This window comes from Myotis daubentonii, chromosome 5, assembly GCF_963259705.1.
Source record: "Myotis daubentonii chromosome 5, mMyoDau2.1, whole genome shotgun sequence".
Taxonomy (NCBI): Eukaryota; Metazoa; Chordata; class Mammalia; order Chiroptera; family Vespertilionidae; genus Myotis; species Myotis daubentonii.
The window spans coordinates 30501170-30517754 of record NC_081844.1 but is presented as its reverse complement, the minus strand read 5'-3'; the positions used below and the strand labels follow the sequence as shown (position 1 = coordinate 30517754).

The following is a 16585-nucleotide window of genomic DNA, read 5'->3' as shown; positions in this document are numbered from 1 at the left end:
ACGATCTATACTTGCCTTCCATAATTCTTTTTTTAAGTTCAATTATGGAGCATCTGAGACCCAGGCAAAGACTGGGAGGCTGGATACCCCCCCAAAGGAAGGAGGCACATGCCGGGGACCCCACCTCTGGGGGGCTGAGGACACAAGGGCCCCTCTTCCTCGGCATAGCCTGGCTAGAGGCCCGCCCCCACCCTGCTTGAGCTCTGCCAGACTGCTACACCCCATCCCAGGTGTTTGCAGAAAAATAAGCAGGTTAGACAAAGACCAGTCAGTTGGAGCCATGGACGCACTAGAACTCACCAGAGGGGCTGTGGCAGCAGATCAAATGCGTGCCCCCTGCCCGCCCGCCCACCCGCCCGCGTCCCCGTCCCCTCCCTCCATGCAGCCTCCTCCTCAGAGAGCAGATGCAAAACCCAAGGTGCAGAACCAAGGAGCGGCTTCCGGGCGGTGGGCTGTGTGCTGGGTGGGGCTGTGCTTGGTGGGCTGTGGGTGAGGGAGGAGCCGCCCGCCTCCCCTCCCGGGTGAAGCATGGCAGGGGCCTGGTGTGTTGAATGGGGAACTGAGGCCTGGAGGAGGGCCGTGCTGGCGTCAAGGGTACAGAGCCAGCTGGGACAGCCCTGAGTCTGAACGGCAGGCAGGCAGAAGCTGTTTCTACCACAAATCTGATCAGAAACATCCATGGGAGGCAGGAGGTAGAGGAACGGAAACAGTGGAGGAGGCGGATTAAAATTTCTGAAAGGACCGAAGAGAAGCAGCACAGGGATAAGGGGGTCGCAGACACATCTGGGGGCAGGGGAGCCCCCAGGGTCTTTGAGGGGACCAAGGGACCCCAAAGGAAGTATGTGTAGATGCTTCCAGGGACTTCCTGGGGGGTGGGGGGGGGGCAGGGCTGGGGCAAGAGCCCCGTGCCTCAGGCGGGAGAAGCCTGGCTGGCTTGACAGAACCCGGCGCTGGGGGCAGGTGCCTGCTGTGCCCTGGTCTCGCTCTGGCCCCCACAAGTCCTTTCTGAGGGTGACTGGGAGAGAGCACTGGGCTCTAGGAAGGCTGAGGGCCAGCATGGGGGGGGGCACCCTCGAAGACCCCTCCCCAACTCTTAGATGGAGGGCGCTGGAGGGGGGGCAGTGAGGCGCGTTACGAGGTCACGGGTTTTGGAGAAGCGAAGCGAGCACATGACAAGGGAGGCACGCACGACACACCACAGAAGAAGCTGACTGGGGCGGGCGGGCGGGTTGGGGCAGAGGCCTGCAGACTCCCCCGGCCCTGTAGGCTCAAGGCTGACCCGACCCCCCCTACCAGGCCCTGCCCTGTTCCCTCCTGCTACCCCCCTCCAAGGCCGGTACCCCACTCGGGCGTCCATCACAAGGCACGGGGGTGGGGACTTAACTGCCCCATTTTATAGGCAAGGAAACTGGGATCCGGAGAGGGGCGCCGCCTGCCCAGGGTGCTGCCTCGACTGGGCACGGGTGCCCTCCTGCTCAGGTCTGCAGGGGACAGGGGAGCCCAGAGGCTGCAAGCCCCAGGAGGAGGAGGATGGGATGGGGCGGGTCCCTGCCTTCGACCTGGATACGGCGTTCCCTACCTCGCACGTAGAGGTTGGCAGGCGAGGAGTAGCGCACGCCGGCGCTGTTGGTGGCCACACACTCATATTTGCCCTGGTCGGTCTCCTCGCTGCTCTCAATCTGCAGGGCCCCTGTGGGGAGAGGGGAGAGAGTTTGCCCAGTCAGGGGAGGCCCAGGGGTGCTCGGAGGGCTCTCCCAGAGCCCCACCTGGCCCGGCTCTTGTTCTGGCTGGGCCGGAGAGGCAGACGAAAGAGTTGCGTTAGCCGGCGCCCCCCTGGCTTGTCTCCCCCCGCCCCTCAACCCCGTGCCTAGCCCCATACCATCCCGAACACACCACTGTCACCGTAAAAGCGGCTGGTCATGGGGTTGGGGCTTCATAAACGGCCGCCAACATGAACTACGAGCCGGGGGAGCGTGTGCCATGAAGGTGTGTTTGCAGAGGCAGGGAGTGATGCTGCCCAGGCACAGGGAGAGACGGGTTAGCATTTGCAACCCGCAGCGGTCATTCCGAGACGCTGGGGACCCGGCGGGCCACCCTGGTGATGTGGGAACCGGGAGCTGGGGTGCTGTGCTGGTTGTACCCAGTGCCCGTGTGTAGGGGAACCTACTAGTAGGTCTGGGTTCCTCACGTGTGTGTGCAACACGGGCCCCGGAGTCAACAGAGGCAGGGCTGTCATTCTTTAAGGTGTCTGAACAAAACTTCAGGACTGGGTCACCCCTGCCGATAGGTCAGCGGTTCTCAACCTGTGGGTCGCGACCCCTTTGGGGGTCGAACGACCCTTTCGCAGGGGTCGCCTAAGACCATCGGAAGACACATATATAATTACATATTGTTTTTGTGATTAATCACTATGCTTTAATTACATGCAATTTGTAACAATGAAAATACATCCTGCATATCAGATATTTACATTACGGTTCATAACAGTAGCAAAATTACAGTTATGAAGGAGCAACGAAAATCATTTTATGGCTGGGGTCACCACAACATGAGGAGCTGTATTAAAGGGTCTCGGCATTAGGAAGGTTGAGACCACTGAGCCTGACTCAAAGGATTTGTTGGCCATGAGCGGATAGAAACTGAAACAGGCCAGTTCTCTCAAGCATATTTAAAACCACAGGCCCAAATCACAGCTCCGCGTGCCCTCGAGGCCAGTGAAAACAGGGCCGAGTTCCCCTCAGCATGTTAGAAATCACAGGCCCAAAGCAGACGTCGCTTCCCACGAACACAGGAGAATGAATGAAACTTCTCAAGAATACTTGAAAGCACAGGCTGCGATCGAGCACCGCAGTGCCCGTGAGTGAATGGAAAAGCGCCCAGCGCTTCCCCGAGGAATCCTGAAACCAAACCCGAGGGCACACCCTCACGTTCACAATAATGAGTGAACCCTCTGAGCGGGTCTGAATCACAGGCCTGGACCCCAGTGCTCAGTGACCTGTAAAGGAAGGCGGGTGAGTATCTCCAAGTGGGTGAGAATCGCAGGCTTCGATCTGGGTCCCTGGCACCAAGAGTCCGGAAATCCAGTCCAAGCTCCCAGCAGACCCCGCCTCCTAGCTTTGTTCGTGGCTGTCCCAGGGGAGTGACACGGGACACGTCACTTGGGAAGCAGAGGAGGGTCTGCCCCGTTAACATTCCTACTTTCCCCAACCTCAAGGCTCTGGGGAAGCAGGAAGGCAAGTATTACCACAGAGGCCCAGAGAGGGCACAGAGGCTGCCCCAGCTCACATTGCATTTCGTAGAAACACCGAATTAGACACGGACTCCTTCCTAGGGCTCCTATCCAGGCCCATTCTAGTCTATTCTCTGGGGCTAAAGTCAGGCCGTTGAGACGGCCTGTCTCCCCGATCCCTCAGGCTGCAACCCCCAGATCCAAGCTGCAGAGCTGGGAGACCCCTTCTGTGCTGGTACACTCACTCTACCGATGGGAAGGGCTGCATACAGAGCAATGGCCTCAATCTGGCTTCTCCCACTCTGGGTGGGCATGGGAGGCGCCTGAGCAGGAGGCGGCCCCACGCCCGCAGCCAGGTGGCCTGAGGAGCCACCATGGCCGGACTCAGCCCTCGAGCCACAGACAGCAACATAGACACAGAGAATGGAAGAACTCTGGGCAGGGTGTCGAGGAGGAGACATGTGGAGGGGGGCCTGTGGCAGCCCCCCATGGAGCCTGGGGGGCGGGGTGGGCAGCGAGAGAGCATGAGTGGGTGGGTGGGTGAGTAGAGAGCCTCTTACCTCGGATCGGAGTGCTTTCTGTAAGGGAAGCAGAGAGAGTCAGGTGAACGACAGGCCGGGGGCCCCAGGGAGGCCAGGCCGGGCCACGAGCCGAGCCAGCCTGGGCCTAAGGACCTTGCAGACCCCGCCGAGGGGAGGGGCAAGGCTCCCAGGAGCGGGGTGGGTTTGAGGGCTTGTCAGTCAGGAGGGCTTCCCGCAGGCAGGCAGGCAGGCACTCCTGGGGAAGGAGGGCGTCGAGGCCCCGGAGGTCTGTGCCGGGCAGGCCTGCTGGCCGCCTTCCTTCTGGGTGGAGGGAGGGCGGTCAATGACCTCCTCCCTTTTTTCCTTCTTGGGAGAGGTAGGGAGCAGTAGGGGTCTCGGGAATCGTGTTAGAGACGGTGGGAGACGGGTTAGTGCCCCAGGGCCGGGCATTCATAAAGCAAAGGGAAGGTGTTACAGACAGGCCAAGTAGGAAAGACAGGGAGGGTAGTGAAGGGGGTCCAAGGGAGAGGGAGGGCCTGCAGTCCCCTTTACTTCCAAACGGAAAAGAGGAAAAAAGGGCTGTGTGTGTGTGTCCACGTGGGTACGGGGGCAGACAACTCGGGAGACAGGAAAAGGAGGTCCCGGACTAGAGCGTCCCACCCTCTGCTCATCTTCCGGGGGGGAAGGGGTAGGGTATCTCCCCAACTCCCCCGATGACAGCTCCCCCTGCTGAGGACAAGGGGACCCCAAGGCCAGGGCAGAGATGTTGAGGGTGAAAAAAAAACAAGCCCAGGCCCATTTTACAGGTAGGCAAACTGAGGCCCAGAAGGGCCAGGGAATTGTCACACTATGAGTCAAAGGCAGGAGTGGGCCTTGAACTCAGCTATCCAGCCTATCAGGTTGGGGGCTCTCTAGCCTAAACTTTTTGGAACCACCCTGTTCTCTCTTACAAAATCCTCAACCTGACAAGGCCACTCTCTCCTCTTTACAGAGAAGAAATGAGAATTTGCCTAAGGCTGCAATGTGGAGAACTAGAATCTAGGGCAGTTGGGAGTCTGGGTCAGCCCTTGCTTTGGGCTATTTCACGACACATAGATTACGATGGTAGAAGCTAGAGGCTAGCGAACAGGACTTCTTCCCAAGATGCCCAAACAGACCATGGCCACTGTAGTGAGAGGAAAAAGATGTAGCCAAAGAAACATAAGAAGGAAAAATCATGGGCCGCTACCAGTCATTCTCAACTTAGTAAGAATTAGCCCAGCAACCGATTTCAGGGAATTCAGGCTAGATGCTGGGAAAAGAGGATGAGCAGTGCCCATGATCAGCCCAGTTGGAAAACCCCCGTCTCACTGCAGCCCCGGCCCCCGGGGCTTCTGTCACTTCGCCTTTTTCCAGCAGTGCCAAGGCCCAGAATGGGGCAGGTGGGTTGTTGTATGCAAAGCTCCTGATTTCCCCTCAGCACCCAACCTGGGGATGGAATGGCCCCGTGTGGCCTTTTTTCCTCTTTCCCCTTTGGGCTCCTCTCTCTGCAGCTCCCTGGCGCCTGGCGGGGGAGGGCTGGGTTAGTAAACATGCCACGCGGAGTGGGTCACAGTTACGGTCACGGTGGCTGTTAGTCTGAGGGGAAGGGACGGGGGACACAGAGGGAATGTTAGTTGTTGACATGGTGAAGAAATGAGACTTACCAAAGGTTTCTGAACGTTTACAACAGAGGGACAAGAAAGAGAGAACAGGATCATTAACGGGTGGTTGTGCAGACGCCTGTAAACTCGTGGGTGCGGGTGCGGAGGGAGAGGCAGAGTAATCAGATTTATTAGGATTCATAAGGCAGCGTATGTTCACTGAGCACCTACTATGTGCCAGGCGTTCCATCCTGGGCCGCTCACAATAGCGCCAGGGACCGAGACTCAGAGAGGACCTGCTCTAGGACACAGCTGACACCTGACCCCGGCATCAGGTCCTGAGGTCCATGCTCTTAATCACTTCACTCTATAGGGGAGACGATGGTGGAAGCCAGCAGGGAAGCAACTGGATTCCCAAGGTTGCCATCACTCCCCCAGCTGAACCCCCAAAGCTGCAATATCTCTGGACAGGTCGGGGGTGGGGGGGTGGCGGGTCAGGCTATCTCTCTCCCAGGTGCAGAAATTCTGGTCTTAATGTCCGCCCTTCTTCAGGGCCTGGGTCTTCCCTGGGGAGGGAAACAGAAAGCAGAGGGTGGGCGGACAGGCTCCTGGGAAGATGTGGCCGGGCAGTGAGTAAGGGGCACTGAGAACGATGGGGAGGCCTTAGGCACGGGTGGCTCCCAGGTGGAGTCCTCAGAGGAAAGGGAGAGAAAGCAAAAAGAGGCGTGTTCCAACGTGTGTACCCACAACGGACTGAAACATGTGTGAGTGCACATGGGCACAGCCCTACCACCCGCGTCTGCACGCACAAGGACTAGGGGGCTGTGGCCCGAGATGCGTGCACGTGGGGGGACTGCACTGGGTACAGGTGCACGGAAGGGACTGTCACATGGGTACACGTGTGGCTGAGATGTGCACAGACAAGCTCTGCCCTGGGAGGGAGAAGGCGAACCATGTGCTGATGACATGGCTGCGTGTGCCACACGTCAGATCACACAGTGAGCCCAGACAAACACATGGACAAGTCATGAAGCAGGGGAAAACGGACACAAGACACACACAGCCCCCAGACACGTGGACTCACAGATGGGGCACGTGGGTGCTAAGCCGAGACGACTGTGCTGCATCCCTGAGGTGACCGAGGCCTGTGCTCTGCCCCAAGGTCCCCTAGCCCAGCCCGGGCCTAGACAAGCAGGCTAGGCTGCCTGTCTGTGCCCCATAAAGACAGACCTCACCACCATCCTCTGCCTGCCTTTGCCCATAGCTTCCTTACTGCTTCCGCTTGGAGACACTGTGCCTGCAGCTCCCCATGGTTCCCCACACCTTACCTGCCTATGCCTCACTCTGTCCTCTGGAGACGCCTACTACTTTAGCACAGAAGACCCTCTCCCTAGGCCACCTCCCGTGGCTCCCATCCTCTCTGCCTGTCTGCCCCCCTGTGTCCTCACTGCTGGGCACTGCAGACAGCCACCATCCTCTGTGCCTCGCTGGGAACTCACTGTGCAAAACGGCCCATTATGTGCCCACTCAGCAATAAAGAACTCTCCTCCTATCATCTGCCACAGCTCTACCACGCCTGCCAATCTGTGCCCCATTATATCCCCACTGGAAGACACACCTATCGTCAATGCCCCCCACGGCTGCCCCCCATCTCCGCCTTTCTACCTCCCATCAGCCCACAGGGCCCGGGCCCTGGAGATGCTGCCCTCCCCCTGCTGCCCTGTATAGCTCCCAGATCCTCCTGCCACCTGCACTCACCTGATCTCAGCTGCTTGATGCGCCCGTTGCTGGCACTGGGGTCCACGGGCAGGAAGTCCTTGAACCAGGTGATCTCGGGGTCAGGGTTGCCGCTGGCAGCACACAGCATCGTCGCTGTCCGCGTCCTCTCCACCACCTTCAGCTGGGGGCCCATGTCGATGTTGGGGAAACCGGGGGGCAGCTGGTCCTCTGAGGACAGAGATGGGAAAACAGGGCAAAGGCCCAGTCATCACACGCCACCCCTCCAGGGTAGGGCTTGGCACAGCCACCCTGGATGGAGCCACGGCACCCTATTCCCTCCGTGGAACAGAGGGCTGTGGTTGCGGCCCATGCAGGGGGCGCTGCAGGGAGGGCAAGTGGCCCCGGTCCCAAGTCCTGAACGCTAACTACGTGCCAGTCTCTGTGTAGGTGCCTCCCTTTGCCCTCCTCAGAGAGCGGGCCTATTTCATAGGGGGAAACCGAGGCTCAGACAGACACGCACCTGGGCCAGGTCAGACAGGCAGGACACAGCCAGGCCGGGGTGAGCCCGGAGGAGGCTGGGATGGCAGCTGCAGAACCCCCAAACCAGGCCTGGAGCTATCGGGAGCAGGAGGACCCTGTCTGAGGTGGTTCAGGCCCCAGAGGTGGTTCTCATTAGTACCGAGAACAGCACGAGGCTGATGCCCAAACAACAGGGCCGCAATGCCTGGCTCGGGGAGCTGGCCTGCGCATGAGGGAGGCTGGTCTGCCTGCAGCCCTCTGTGCTCCTGTTTCCATAGGTGTGCATGCATGTTCACACATGTAGGCAGCCGTACCCACACATGTTAGCACTTCCCATGTGCACGCAGCTCTGCTGGGGTCCCCCTGAGCATGAGTGGGTGGCAGCCAGCCAGGGTGGGAGCAGGCACGTGGGTGCCGGGGAAGGCCGCGGCCGCCTGACGTTACTGCGAGCTCCTAATTAAACAAAATTGTTCATCACGCACCACATTGTGCCCTATTCCTCGGAGTTTAATTAAAACAACAGCGTGGGAGGCGTGAGTGGAGTCCACAATGAGATGGCGGGCGGGAGGGAGGGAGAGGCAGGGGATGCCGGCCCAGCAGCTCAGATGTTCCACGCTCAGAAAGGGGGCGGAGGGTGGGGGCGCTCAGGGCCTGGGGCCGGGGAGGCCAGGCTCCTGGGTCAAATACCTGGGCCGCGTGCCCAGCCAAGCTCGCGTCCTTCTAGCAGCTGGAGCACAGAGAGCCAGGGAGGCCTTGACGGGGGCGGGGAGCAGAGACCAGAGACGTAGCCTTCCCAGACGCCCGGGGCACTTAATAGATTCGCAGCTTGTTCTCTTAACTCTCTGAGAGCTTACAATGGAGGCCGGCACTGGGCACGGGGAGGCAGGCTGTTCCCGCTATGCCCGGGAAAGGTCAGGGCAAAAATATCTGCTGGGAGGAGCAAGGCGGGCCAGGCCTGGGACGCCTCCCTCCCTCCTTCCCCCTCTCCCCTCCTTCCTCCCCCATCCCCCCGCCCCTCTCCCTCCTCCCTCTTCTCTCCTCCCCTGCAGGACAGGCTCCAGGACCCAGGCCACATGAAGGGATGAGGCCTCTAGTTTAAAAGTTATTAAGGGTTTCCGGATGGTCACAGCAGAGCTTCTGAGCGCGGGACCCTGCAGAGGCCACACACCAGGGTCAGGGACAAAGTGCCCTGGGCCAATGGGATGCCTCCTCCCAGGGCTCCAAGCTGACCATAGCGCTACCGCCCTGGAGGGCGCTGGAAGAGCCACATGTGGGGCCACCTCCCACTTAACTGCCGACTGTGGCTCATACTTGTGAGGGTCAGGGTGTCCCTGCAGGTGACAGGAGCAACCCACCCACCTGAGAGCTGCAGAATGGCTGGTGGCCAAGCTGGCTTGTTCAAACGAGAATAATAACAATGACAATAATAATAATAATATCAGACAGACAGACTTGGTCAAGTGCTCATTCCCCGAGTAGCACTGCATGAGCCTCTCACTTGTAGCGACCGCTCATCTCATCCATGAAACCATCCCTTGTGCTGAGCATCATTATTATCCCACTCTGGAGAGAAGGAAACTGCAGCCCAGAGAGGTTCATTAACTTATGCAAGGTCACACAGCCTCAGAGTGGCAGCGCCAGGATTTGAACTCAAGCTGCAGCCCCTGGGCTAAAACCACCTTGCGAGAGAGAAGGCAGTAGAGAGCAGCTGGGCAGGGATTTGTGGCAAGGCTGTCTGAATGCTGCTGGTTTATAATGAGGAAGCCATTTTCTTGTGCCCCACCCCCAGCCCACCTGAAAGACCAGCAAACAGCCTACTGAAGGAGTGTTACCAAAGGATTCGTGTGAGTGTATGAGGAAGTGTGTGTGTGTGTGGGGGGGGGGGGTGCAGCTGTTTCTGCCCTAAGGGACTGTGTCTAAGGGACTGGCACACCCTCGACTCCAGGGAGAGCTCTGCCCTTCGGAGTCCTCTGTTCCTCCAGCCATAGTCACTGGCTCAGGCATGGGCAAGCTGGGCCAGGTGCACCCGTCCTGGGCTATTTGGTCCTCCCTTTTGGGTGGGGGCTTGGAAGCCTGGAGTTACTGAGGCATCTGGGGATATATGTAGAAGAAAATCAGCCCGGAGGCAGAGGGTGAGCTCTGAGAACCCTTGTATGAGCTCCTGGATCCAGCTGAACCTGAAGCTGGACACATACATTTTCATGACATGAACCAATGAACTCTTTTTCTTACTTGACCCATTTGGGTTCAGTCAGCCTCTTGTAACCAGAAGAGCATGACTGATATAAAAAATGAGGATGGCTCTAGTCTCTGAAGGCGCCTCTTTGCTGCAAATGCTTACTAAAGCCCATCAGCAGGCTCTGGGCTCAGTGGTATTCGGGGCTAGAGAAGAGAGAAGCCAAAGCAAGACTTTCGCAGATGCTTTTGGTGTTTGTCCCCAAAGCCTCGGGCCCAGTGCCTCCCCGCCGACACGGGGGAACCCAATACCTCGGAGGACAGTGAGCTTGGCGTGGACCGTGATCTCCCCAACGGAGTTCTGGGCCACGCACTCATACACGTTCTCATCCCGAGGCGTCCGCAGCGGCTGGATCCTCAGCACGGCCCCCGCACTCCCGTCAAACTCGATCGTCTGCCGTGGGCAGGGAAGAGAGGTCAGGGCCAGGCTGGGGTCCCAGGGGTCCAGGGAGGGGAGCTGGGGGCTGTACACACCTGTGTGAGGATGTCCTACGTGTATACACTGCAGGCAGAAAACTGGGCCGGGGTATGTACAAGTAAAGAGGGTTATGTGTACATGGGTGTGTGCCATGCACATTGAGCATGTGTGACTGGCATGTGAAGGTGTGTTGGATGTGCCTGTGTCCAGATTCCTTTCTGTGAGCAGTGGTGTTGGCTGTGAGTCTGAGTGTCAGATAAGACTCAGAGAGGGCAAGGCCCTGCTCGGGGCCACACAGCACAAGGGGGCAGAGCAAGCCAGCCTGGCAGGGCCCTTACTGGGCAGGTGGGGGGACCACATGGCGGGAGTGAGTGGGAGAAGGGTCCCGCTGGACAGGGTGCCCAGCCCGGCTTGCCCGGCCCTGGCTGCCCACGTTACGTCTGGGGGACATTTCTGTGACAACTTCCATGACTGAGCCGCTGCGGCCCCAGGCTACCTCCCCACACCCCCGACTCACCTCAAAGCGCTGCGAGTTGACTTTTTTCCCCTTCTTGTTCCAGGTCACCCGTGGCTTGGGGTCACCCGTGGCCTGACACACAAAGGAGGCCACACCTCCCGACACGCCTATCTGGTCTTTGGGCTCTTTGATGAACCTGGGGGGCTCTGGGGATAGAGCAGGAAAAAGAGGGGCTCCAGTGGGCCCAGGTAAGTGGCCAGGACCTCATGGGGCCACACAAACATGCCCCCTCAGCCCCCCTGCCTGGCCACGGAGTTACCACATGAGCTCAACAGGAGGCCTGGAGAGGAGGACGGTGAAGAAACGCTGCCATTGATTGCTCCTCCCCCCGCCCCCACCCCCACCCCTGCAAGGTACCTGTGGGTACCCCGGGGTCTGCACAGCCCTGCCTCACCAACCACCACCTGGAACAGCAGCCACACACACACTTGTATGTGGACACAGCCTCATGTGGGTTTACCCGCTCAGTGCACAGGGGAGGGTGGAAGGGGAGACCCCCCGAGATTCTGAGGTCCCCAAATTCAGCACCTGGAGGCCACCCAGTGGTGACTGGCCAAACCCTGAAGGGTCTTTAGTCTGGAAAAGACTTGGCAGGAAATAACTTGGTCTAATCCCCTAGTGAGACATGTGGGTAAACTGAGGCACCAAGCAGGTTAGTAACATCTAAGATGAGTGCCACCTAATCCTTCTGACAGTGCTGAGGGGCAAGGCCATCATAATTCCCATTTCACACATCAGAAAACCGAGGCACTGACCACACAAGACACTTGCTTCAGACACACGCAGCTGAGGAGGGGTCTGAAGCAGGCTGGCGCTGTGCCCACGCTGTCTGCCCCTCACAATGATCTGACATCGTCTCTCCACGAAAGTGTCACCTGGGAGCTACTATGTCTGTAACATCCTTAGAAGCCTCAACTCTGTACCCAGGACAGGTGGCAGCACCCAGCCAGAGTTTAATAACATTGTTTCCTTTTTATTGACTTTTCACGGTAACCTCTGAATTGCCCGAAGGGGTACTGAATTTCCATTCACAGTCCAACTACAAGGTATCTCATAAAACGAATTCAGTTACTGCTGAGATTTTTACCGGCAGACTCAAGGACTGCACATACGAGGGCCTGAGGGGAGTAATCTATATTCCCAACCAAAGGGGAGTGATTAAGTGAATACTGGGCTCAGCATGAAGTGAAATACTATGCAGCTGTAAAAAAAGAAACAAGGATGCTTTTCAAATGAACTGTTAGGGGAAAAAACAGCCAGACATATCATGAAATGAAAAAAAAAAGGGCTAAAAAAGTGCAGTGAATGCTATCATTTGTGTGAGAAGAAAAATGAAAAGGGGAAGAGAGAGAGAGAGAGAGAATGAATTTAGAAATAGTGGCTTCCTCCAGGGACAAAAGCCATGTGGCTAGACACAGGAGGAAGGAGGTACCATTTTTAGATTTAGAACTATTTAAAGAGAATTTTAAAAAATTTTAAAGGATTGAATAAAAAGGTAAGCTAATTAAAGAAAACTATTAAGTAAAAGTTTGGGGTCTGAGGAGAGGCAGAAAGGGGCTAAACAACTCCAACTACAGCAATACTGGGCCTCAAAACCGGCGGAGAGAGCAGCGGGCCACCAGGTTTCCGCTGGAAACATCTAGCTGCTCAGAAGCACCAAAAAGCACAAGGAAGCTTCCGGTTCCACGTCCGGGCGCCCAGTTTACCCCTCTCACCGCTCCGGCTGGGCTTGGGCAAAACAGAGTGCCCAGCAGTGACCTGACGGGCCTCACCTCCCTCGTTCAAGGCTCGGCTCCCACTGATGCGACATGTGTCCATGCTGGCATCTCCCCTGAAAATGGGCAGACCCACCGCGTGTGGCCAGTGTGACCTCATCCGACTCCTGTGTATCCCTCCGAGGCAGTGACAGGCAATCCCGTTGTACAGACGGGACTACACAGATTCAGGACGGTTAACAGCCCTGCACAAGGTCACCCCGCTCAGAAAGGGGAGCACCTGGATTTGAACCGGGGCCTCTCTGTCCCCCAGACATCTTACGCTCCTCTCACCTCCAGCCTTGAGCCTGACGTAGATGTTTTGCTCCGCACTGAGCCCTGGGCTGGGCCTGAGCCTGGGCTGGGCCGCCTCCCTGGCCCTGGCTGCTGGCTGCCCCTCCTCTGAGCCTCAGGAATGGTGACTAGGGCCGTAGGGGTCCCTCAGCCAAGTCACGGGGAAAATCACTGCGGCCAGGTCAGGAGTCTCACTTCTGGGAAAATGCTCCCTCAGAGCCACTGGACGGAAGGGCAGAGCAGCTGCGGGAGGCACAGCTGTTTATCGGAGCTGGGACACCCCCAACACCCACCAATCCGGGGAAGCGGACCGAGGGGGAGCACTGCTCCTCCTCTCCCCTGGAGTCCCTTCCTCCTCTCCTCCCTTCGTCTGGCAGCTCCAACCTCAGCTGGGCCAGCACCTACCCTGAGAGCCTTCTCAGATTGCAGCAGGCTGGGTCAAGAACCCCTTTGGCGTGGCCACCACTGCCTGGTGTCCCCATCACGGCCCTGATGCCACTGGGCTGAAATACCCGGCTATGTGCCACAGGGCAGGGTGGGTACGGGCAGCCCACTCTCCGGGACCCCATCATACCCCCTCTCTGTGCCCAGTGACCCCTGAGAAAAGGGGGCTCTTGACTTGGATGCGTATTAACGCCAGGCCCGATGAAGCTGCCTACTCGCCCCTGGGCTCCCCCTCCCTGCCCGACGCCTTCTCGGCCTCTCCCGGTGGCGCCAAGATCCCGGCCAGCCCAGGAGAGCTCTCTAGCCACTGCATCCACCACTAGAAAATTCCTGTGGGCGCTCGGATACTCTCCTTCTCTCCCCTCCTCTTCTTGGCAAAGGAGCCCGGGACCCAAGAAATATGCACTGGGTATAGCTGCAGTTTGTGCCAGCAAGCGCTGATCTTGTGCTAGGCCTGGTGGGGCTGAGCACTATTCTTCTACCCGTGTCACAGACGGGAAAAACGGAGGCCCAGAAAGGATGAGTGACCCTCCTGGGGTCACCCAGCTGGTGATGGGCAAAGAGCTGGGATTCCAACCCGGCTCTCTCTGGCTCCCAAGCCCTGCCAACAGCAGGCTTGATAACTGGGGCTGTGGGTCTTCATTGCTGAGAGCACTCCAGATGCCCCGTTTCTTAGAGGAAGAGACTGAGGTTCCGAGTGGTGATGCCAGCAGCACGGAGGCTGGGAAAGCCTGATTTCTGTTTTTCCACTTCAGATTCCGCAGAGAAGAATCCGGCGCCAGATCCAGAGACCCACCCACTGTCCTCTTCAGCTCTGCTGGGCCGGCTCACAGCATCCTGGGAAGGCCCCCAGGACCAGGAGCCATTTCCACAGCCGAAATCCCTCGTCCCGGCGCTGGCTGCTCCCCCGGCTCTGTGCAGCCTGACAGCCCCCACCTCAAATCTCTCCCCGAGGACCTCGGCCAATCCCTGAAGCCGGCAGTGCCAATCTTGGTGCCCATCGCCCCCCTGCCGGGCCCCAGATGGCAGGGCTCCTGCTAAACAGACCCAGCTACTGGGGTCACGGTGTCCCAGCCCTGAAGACGGAGACCTGGGTTTGCATCTAGCCCACTACCAACGCCTAAAGTCACACAGTAATAATAACTCACAAAGGGAACACCCACTGAGCCAGCTCCTGCTACACGCCAGATGCTGACATCCTGGGTCACACCCATATCGCCCACCTGGTCCCTCAGCTCCTAAGGTGGCTCACAAAGGTCTGTCCTCCCCACAGGAGCCACCAGAGGGTGCCAGTGAGTCAGCTGCAGCCCCTCCTCTACCCACAGCCCTCCAGCTCACCTCCCTAGAGATAAAGCCCAGGCCCACACAGCTCTGCACAGCCTACCCCTCCCCTCCCTGCCCTCACTTCCTCTCCCTGCTCCAGCCACGCAGACCTCTTGGCTGTTTCTCCAACAAACCAGGCCGGGTCCTGCCTCAGGCCTTTGCACAGGCTATTCCCTCTGCTTGGGGCACTTCCCCAGGTCCCTGTGAGTGGCACTCCTCAGCTCCTTCAAGCCTCTGCACAGATGACACCCACTCACTGTGACCTCCCCCCCGCCCCCCCCGCCCCCCCCATGCCCTCATCTCCCCGCTGGGCATGTCCACCACCCTCCCTCCCAGGCCAGATCAGCCGCTCCCTAAGGGGTGAGATGTTTGCTTTTTCTCGGTGTCTAACCCGGTGCCTGACACAGGGTAGGTGCTTATGTGAATGAGAACACAGTCCCTCCCAGGTCACATGATCGAGCCAGGATTGGAGCCCAGGACTAGAAGTCTGTGATCTCCATCCCTCATCACAATGGCCACTTTGTGGCCTCAGTTTCCCCACCTGAAAACGGGGCTGAGGCCAAAGCTGGCAATTATCAGTGGAGCAAAATGGCGAGCAGTAAATACGTATTAATCCAACCAGTGTACTTAAATCAGTGGTTCTCAACTGGGGGAGGGGGCGTTTTTGTCGGCAGACATCTGTAGTTGTCACATTGGGGGTGCTCCTGGCATCGAGTGGGTAGGGCCAGGAATGGTGCTCAACCCCCCACAGTAGCCAGGACGGCCCCCTCCCAAAGAATGACCAGGCCTCAATGTCAGCAGTGCCCACAGGGAGAAACCCTGTTAAATAATGAATGAAAAACTAAAAATTCTTAGGGCCTTTGGGTGATGACTAGGTCATGAGGGTGGAGCCCTCCTGAATGGAATTAGTGCCCTGATAACAGAGGCCATTCCCACTGCAGGGAATAGAGCCCAGGAAGGCGCAGGCCCTGCCCTGGTGGGGACTGCACACATCACAGCCCAGCCATGCCTGGACTTTGGACTGGAGGCAGTTTCATACCAAGGTGGGGAACTCAGGCTCTGGGGCCAGGCAGCCCAGGTTCAATTCTGAGCATGGCCACTTCTGGGCTGTACTGTAACCTGGCTGTGCCTCAGTTTCCCCATCTGTACAACCGGGATGGTGATAACAGCATTCATTTCATCAGATTATGGTGGTTGATCTGATGTGTTAGGCACTTAATTAAAAACAATGTGAAAACGAGAAAAAGCACCAATGGACGAGACAGCTGTGTGTGTCTCTGGTGTTCTTACCTAGCAGCAATAACTACTATGCTTGTGGTAACGTGGGACTGTGGGCCTACTATGTGCCACGCAGCATAGAGGGCTTATCATGTGTCTTTGTCACAAGAATGCTGGTGGGACAGGGATAATGTTATGAGTCTCATTCAATCAAGGAGGAAACGGCAGCTGAGTCACTAGCCCAAGGTCACACAGCAGGTCTTCAGCAAAACCAGCCTGATCAAAGATCCGTTTCTTTCCCTCTGGCCTGACACTGTGTCCCCATGGGTCTGAGTGATGCCTCCTCTAGACCCTTCATAGTGGGTCAGATCTTGGTGCTAGGCCCACAACTGACTCTCATCCTATTCATGTTACTGCCAGAAACACAGCCTTGCCCATCTCCAAACTGCACCTACCTCTTTCCTCACCTCCATGTGTTAACACCTTCACCAGGAATGCCCTTTCCACCAGCAAACTCCTACAAACCCACAAAGCCCCACTTCCAATGCCCTCTCTTTCCTAAGAAGCCTCCCCTGGCTCTGCCTGGAAAGGTTTGGATGCCTGTGTGTCTGCCACCTGGGTGCTGGTGTTTCTACCTGCAGCAAGGGAAGGTAACTCTTTGGCTCACTCAGGAGTGAGGGACTTCAATTAAGTCCCTGCCTACTCTGAGCCTTAGGTTTCCCTCATGGGAAAATATGGAAGGTAATAGAATTGACATGCTGGGTTTTGAGAG

General features: G+C 57.8%; 1 protein-coding gene across 19 annotated transcripts in view; it reads right to left on the bottom strand.

The window, feature by feature from the left end:
- PTPRS (protein tyrosine phosphatase receptor type S) overlaps positions 1 to 16585 on the bottom strand; it is a 100881-nt gene that overhangs the window by 44101 nt on the left and 40195 nt on the right. For 10 of the 19 annotated variants that reach the window (XM_059697057.1, XM_059697063.1, XM_059697060.1 and 7 more), the window contains 4 exons: positions 10781 to 10926; positions 10098 to 10239; positions 7131 to 7319; positions 1580 to 1690 (listed from right to left, as the gene is read on the bottom strand). In XM_059697057.1, coding sequence (XP_059553040.1) covers positions 1580 to 1690; positions 7131 to 7319; positions 10098 to 10239; positions 10781 to 10926 — 588 coding nt within the window. Of the gene's footprint in view, positions 1 to 1567; positions 1691 to 7130; positions 7320 to 10097; positions 10240 to 10780; positions 10927 to 16585 lie in introns of all 19 variants that reach the window. The other 9 variants (XM_059697055.1, XM_059697061.1, XM_059697058.1 and 6 more) reach the window with 1 other exon arrangement.